At 35.0% G+C, this 6,371-nt stretch overlaps 1 protein-coding gene across 1 annotated transcript; it reads left to right on the top strand.

Moving 5' to 3' along the window:
* The first annotated feature begins 1,311 nt into the window (after positions 1–1,311).
* On the top strand, positions 1,312–2,457 carry LOC123537098 (neuronal acetylcholine receptor subunit alpha-3-like). Its single transcript, XM_045320660.2, has one exon. It carries the CDS (start codon positions 1,312–1,314, stop codon positions 2,455–2,457), a length of 1,146 nt encoding a protein of 381 aa, XP_045176595.2.
* Positions 2,458–6,371: the final 3,914 nt, after the last annotated feature.

Raw genomic sequence — 6,371 nt, 5'->3', positions numbered from 1 at the left:
CGAAGCATTTAAGTCCCCTACCGATGGAACATCGGAGGGGACTTTAGGAATGCCGTCCGTCCATCTGTTTTTTTCATCCGTCCACCTGTCCGTCCTCAAATCTAGATCCTGCAGTTACTCAAGGTTCAAACTGTTGCCAGCAATCACAAGGGACGAACACTAACAAAGTTTGACTTCTGTATTGCCACAGAAATACTCGGTCCGTGTTTAACTCATTTAATAAATTCAATGTGAAAGGACGCTCGCGTAATATCCTCAGTTTAAATAGCATTGCCAGACGATACTGTCGATTTTTTATGAAAATAAGAACAAAAGAATGAGTTGAAAATCGGAGAAAAACAAACTTACTTAAATTAAATTTTAATGTATCGCGTGCAACATGTTCCAAACAGACAGTCTGTAATGGTTTTACTACTTAATTGAGTCAGAATTACGGATGGCGGAACAAATTGCAATTTTGAACACGTTGCTCCTAAATAATAATGAAATTTGTTTATGTAAATATCTGTATTCGACGTAACATAAAAAGCAGCATTTTCGTGAGTGCACGAGTAAACGATAGTTTGATCACGAATGCTGTTTATTACCTTTCGGGGTAATAATAAAAGTATAAACATGAGAAACACTTTTATTTCAGATCCCATATAACGGCTATGTTTACGTTTAGTTCGATATTTTGTTGACTATGCAATATTATGTATTTATATCATGCATGATTCCACCATTTAACGTAATGTCGAGTAACTTTAGTTTTACTTGTAAGCCTTGAGAAAGACATAGCGCCAAAACATCGATAAAACAGACATACTGTATTGTTAATATCGTGTTGGTGTCGATCTTTTTAGAATCAATAAAAATATGCAAGTAATAATCTCACGTTTATGTTGAAAAAAAAGAGGAAATAGTTTAACCAGACTTAATCTACTTTTGTACAATAAGAAGTCACTGAAAAATATGATTACTTATACAATTTTTAAACTTTATTTTTTCTACTTTTTCAGTCATTATGAAATGTGCAAACCTGAAGTCCAGACAAAGTTACAGTTCAAATATCTGCAGGTTGTACACGTTCATGTAACTATGGCAATAAATAAAATGCTGTTATTAGTGACGTGTATAATAATGTTCAACGGCCCTTCATTCCATTGCCACACCATAAATGACACAAACAGACTGCTTAAAGACAAACTAACTAATTATAATAAAGGCACCAGACCCACTTACAATCAGTCGACCCCAACGGCCGTGACCTTTGGCTTTGAAATTGTTTATATTCAAGAGTTCGATGAAGTTCAACAGAAACTCTCAATTATGGCGCTTCCAGGCTTAAACTGGACTGATGAGTCCATGATGTGGAATCCGGCGGATTATGGTGGACTGTTTTCACTTATTACGGAAAGTGGTCCTTTCTGGACACCAAATCTTGTTTTGGGTAATAGTATCGGGGAATGGAAACGTATAGGCGCTGAATGGCAGACGATTCGTTTCTTCTCTTCTGGAGCGGCCTATTATTACCCAGGGGAAATATTTTCAAGCGCATGTCATGTTGATGTTACCTATTACCCCTGGGATATACACAAATGTCTTCTGACATTTTTCCCTCAAGGGCATACACCGAATGAAGTGTATTTAACAGTCAATGGGAACAAAGTTTCAACGAAGCATTATCTGGAAAATGGAGGATGGGCGTTTGTTGATTCGAGGATTCAACCAAGTTATTCCCCTTACTACACGGATATTTCAATAGAATTAGTCTTTGAAAGAAAACCTAGATACGTTATTGTTAATGTAATTATGCCAATTATATTTATGGCGTTTCTAAGCAACGTGGTGTTTCTTATTCCCGCAGATTGTGGTGAAAGAATTTCCTACAGCATAACTGTGCTACTGGCAATTGCAGTGTACCTCACACTTGTTGGAGACAACCTTCCTAAAATATCTACTCCAATGTCTTACTTTAGTTATTATCTACTAGCGCTGTTAGTAACTAGCACTTGCATTGCCATGGCAACAATTTTCAGTCTACGAATTTACCATAGTGACGAGTCAGATCCAGTGACTGGATGTTGGGCTAAGATTTCTACGGGTTTCAAATGTTTTAGAAGAATCGGAAAAGCAAAAGAAGCAACATCTAAACAGGTACAACATATTAGATATGTTTCCAGTGGAAGTATTTATCCTATCATTAGCGGAAATGTCTACAAAGCGGGATCAATTTTAGAGCTTCCGAAAGTGCACGGGTCGCTACAGATCAGGCGACATTCGGACACGTTTGACACACAGGAAGTGGCTAAATTGGATGGAAATTCAAGCAGTGACAGAGGCGTCTCATGGAAAGACGTTAGCGTAGCCATAGACACAATCTTCTTTCTGGTTTTCTTTATCATGCTTACAACAGCAACAATCGTTTATGTGGTAATAATTTCGAAAAGTGAACGTGCAATATTATCTGAATGATCACACAGCACTCGCGTATTTCTTGCTTGTCGGCTAGACCTCTGCTTCTCTATTATACATCATTACTTCCCATTCCAGATACACGAGCGTTCCGTGCCGTTGTCACTTTTAAAGGAAAGACCGAAAGAAATTTCGTATCTCTAAAACTTTGAAAGCGTATTAGGTCGTATCTCTGGAATTTTTTTAACTCGCTTAAGTGGTCTTAATTAAGCAGGGTACATACAACACAGTAGGTTTAAATAATTGTAAGTTACCAGTACTTGGATACTTAAAAGCTTAACGAAACAATACGCCTATAGGACGTAAAAATAAGGCATGTAATGCATGTAATAGATGAGTTCTCTTCTGATATCAACCTTGTGAAGTTAAGATGTTAAACATTAAGGAGAAGGTGTAATGAATTTATCGCATTGGACTACTTTGGCAAACTGGTTTTAACGTTCAGACATGAAACATAAGTGCAAATCATAGTTAAAACCAATACTGACAAAATATACAATGCATCAATAGTAGATTTCCCTTTTCTAAAATCAAATTGGGCATCTGAAATTATATTATTGTTTTTACAAAGAGTACACATCGTTTATTTATAAGACATGTATTGTGCACATGAAACTTGATAAAACCAAGACCAAGATATAAATTTAATAACACACCAGGTCGCTAGAGCAAACTATAAGACTCGGCTTTTAAAGAGTTTTGTTAAAAGAAGATCCTTTGCATAGCACACAACCAAGCAAAATAATAGCAAACTAGGTTTAATGTAGGTATTTGTTATATAAAATTTGCTAAAACTGTCCTATGTTTTAAAATATTTTTGAAATTTTTTATATCCTTTGCGCACCGGTAACGTAGTGAAACAGGTAAAATTTTTGAGTCCTCAGAAACGGGCCAATATTTACAATGAATGCCTATAACGCTTTTAAACGGGGTAAATTTTTCTATCCTCAAAACCTGACCCCATTTTAGCGTAGGAACCCTGAAACTTTTATTTTTTTATTTTTAATTCCTGAAATTGAAACGTTTATTACTTATGCTTCTAAAAAGCGGACTTAAAATTTTCTTTCACTATCTTAATATTTTACCTGTTAAATTCATGATAAATAAATTTTGTTAGGAATGTCTTTATTTAAAATACCTATTTTTATCGATATAAATCAATAAACTGTCAAATTTGCATAATTTAAGCATTCTTGAGAAAACCCTGACCTATTTAAATTCCAATCACGCATAATAAAGCCTTATAAGACAAACATAAGACTTATTAGATTTGGAGACAATATATGGGTTATCTCGATAAAATTATAAAAGTGATCAATAAAATCGATCTTAATGGTAATATCGATCATTATTGATTATTTTTAAAATATGTATTTGAACGTTGTGGGCATGTTGGCAAAAGTTAGGACTCTTTATCCGGTAACGTTCACAACCGTATTTATTACGTCTATCGACGTTCAAATTTTTGCTAAAACACAGTAGAAATGACAATATTTGTTTGAACGTGAATACGCAATAGGATGGTTCACATACATGTTTTATAATACTACCTACTTTATTTATACTATATAATTATAATAAATAATACATGGATTGCCTGTAGCGTATATAAGAGGGTTCTATGTTAACAGTTTTTGCACTACCCGAAAGCACTGTATCGTTGAAGAACGTATATTTGGTTCTTACCCGAAAGAGCACTGTATCGTTGAAGAACGTATATATGGTTATTTTTATACGCTTTTATACGGTAAATGAAGTCATTATACTGAAAATCTGCTCTTGAGCTTAAGAAACAGCTACAACCGAGAAAAACGTATTCGAGTTCATTTTAACGTTGTTAAACGTACCCTTTTCTGAAAATACGTCAAATCTCGCGTCCGGTTTTAAACCTGCAAAACAGGCACCCGTCTCATAACGCTGCATGCCCGGTTTTGAGGCAAGGAATTTTTTACCCGTTTCAATACGCTACAGGCAATCGCTGTAAAAATTGGCCAGGTGCGCAAAGGATATGGAAAATAATGATAGTTTGTTTTATTTCACGTATTCCACTCGTTGACAAATCAACTGTTTTATTGAGTAAAGCAATCATATAGAAAATGAGAAAAGCATGTACTATTTTAAAGCAGATAATCTCTCTTAAAAACAATGCTATATTAACCTGATACTTGTTGACAAGATTTACTTGTTGACAAGTTTTAAATGCGAATTTTTTTTTTTTAAATTTTCAACGGAAAAAATCCACTAAAAGCAAAATCATTTGCTTTTGTTCAATATGACTGAACTCTAAATAACCATTCCATGTGAATGAAAACTATTGATTAGAACTAGTGGACGGAAGTTCTAATAGGCGGTAGTTAATTGAAAATGAAAACGTTTTGAACGAAGTTTACTTGGTGAACATACATTGTATTTAAACAGTTAAAATATTTATTGATTAATTTCTACAAACACTAAAAACGGCGACTTTCGTTTTCTGTAAAAAAAAACATCCCTTCAGTGTGTACTTGAAAATCCACCCATTCGTACAAAAATGTATAGACCGGACAAGGAAACTGATGTGAAGTCTTTACTTTAAAGTGTGACATTGGGACTTTATTGTGGGAGTATGAATCTTTAACGTTACATGTCGTTTTGTGATTGTGAATGTTTGTGCGTAGTGAAATAAATTTCGTCCAGTACAAAATAAGTGTTTAATTTTATTTTTTCCAAAATAACAGTAATTATGCTCAGAAAGGAAGAATTTAAATAATATGTCGAACTTCGGTATTTGAAAAACAAATTTCGATTATGTTTGTAAGATAAAGCATATTTTCAAGACTGAACATTACAAAGCAAAGTGTTGATGTCAATCTCTATATAGCTGAGAAAATCAGTTAACAGTTAAGTTAAGTTTGCAAACCCTGGAATTTGGCAAACTCAGCTACCATATTTGTTGAATAAACGTATCCTTCTGTATGCCATTTAAAGAAACACTGAAGCGTTTTTGTGTTTATTTAAAAATAAGCCAACATCAGAATCCAAGAAAGATATATTTCCTCCGGCGGCAATTTTTGATCTCGTAGTTTCTTCCCCCGCATTGTCTTTAAAATGTCCAAAACACATACTTTTGCAGGACTGTGAAGAATAGTCTTTTTACTATCACAATATGTTATTATTTAAAACAAGAGGGCCATAATGCCCTTAGATCACCCACTGTTTCACAGCTTAAACAGGCTAGAACGTGTGCAACTTTGGAAAAGGGTCATAACAAACTCCAGGAGTCGAAAGTTCCAGAGGTAGACGAAGTATTTTTTTGGGTTCAACGTCGCACAGACACAGTTACAGGTCATATGGAAATTTCCAGCTTTGATGGTGGAGGAAGAACCCAGGTACCCCTCTGTCCATTATTTCATAACGGGTAGGCTTCTAGGTAGAACCACCGATCTTCAGTAAGCCAGCTGGATAGCCTCCTCTCATGTAAAATTCAACGCCCAAAGTGAGGCTCGAGCCTATATCAGTGAGGGCAAGTAATTTGTCGACAACGACATTAACCACTGGGCCACGGAGGCCATCAGAAGAAGTTTATTACATATATTAGTGTCCCAGACGCAATACAGTTAGAAAAGATCTTTAAAATTGGGTGGAAAAAATAACAAAGAATTAAAGCAGGCTGAGGGTGTTTTGGAATAGTGGTTTTCTCTATCCAACGGTTCATGAGAAGAAGTTGTTTACAGGTATTTCTATATTTCTCTCTTGTGGGCCACCAATTTGAACAAGTTTGGAAGAAGATCTTACACTATTGAGATAGATCAAGTTTGATGATTATCCTTCAAGCCATTCATGATTACAAGTCGTTCAAAGGTAAAAATTCTATTTTTAGCTCTAGCGGTGCAGCACCCTCATTTAAATAAATTGGGAGCGGTCATTACAATGAT

Source organism: Mercenaria mercenaria, chromosome 17 (assembly GCF_021730395.1).
Source record: "Mercenaria mercenaria strain notata chromosome 17, MADL_Memer_1, whole genome shotgun sequence".
Lineage (NCBI taxonomy): Eukaryota > Metazoa > Mollusca > Bivalvia > Venerida > Veneridae > Mercenaria > Mercenaria mercenaria.
This window is presented reverse-complemented; position numbering and strand designations above follow the sequence as displayed.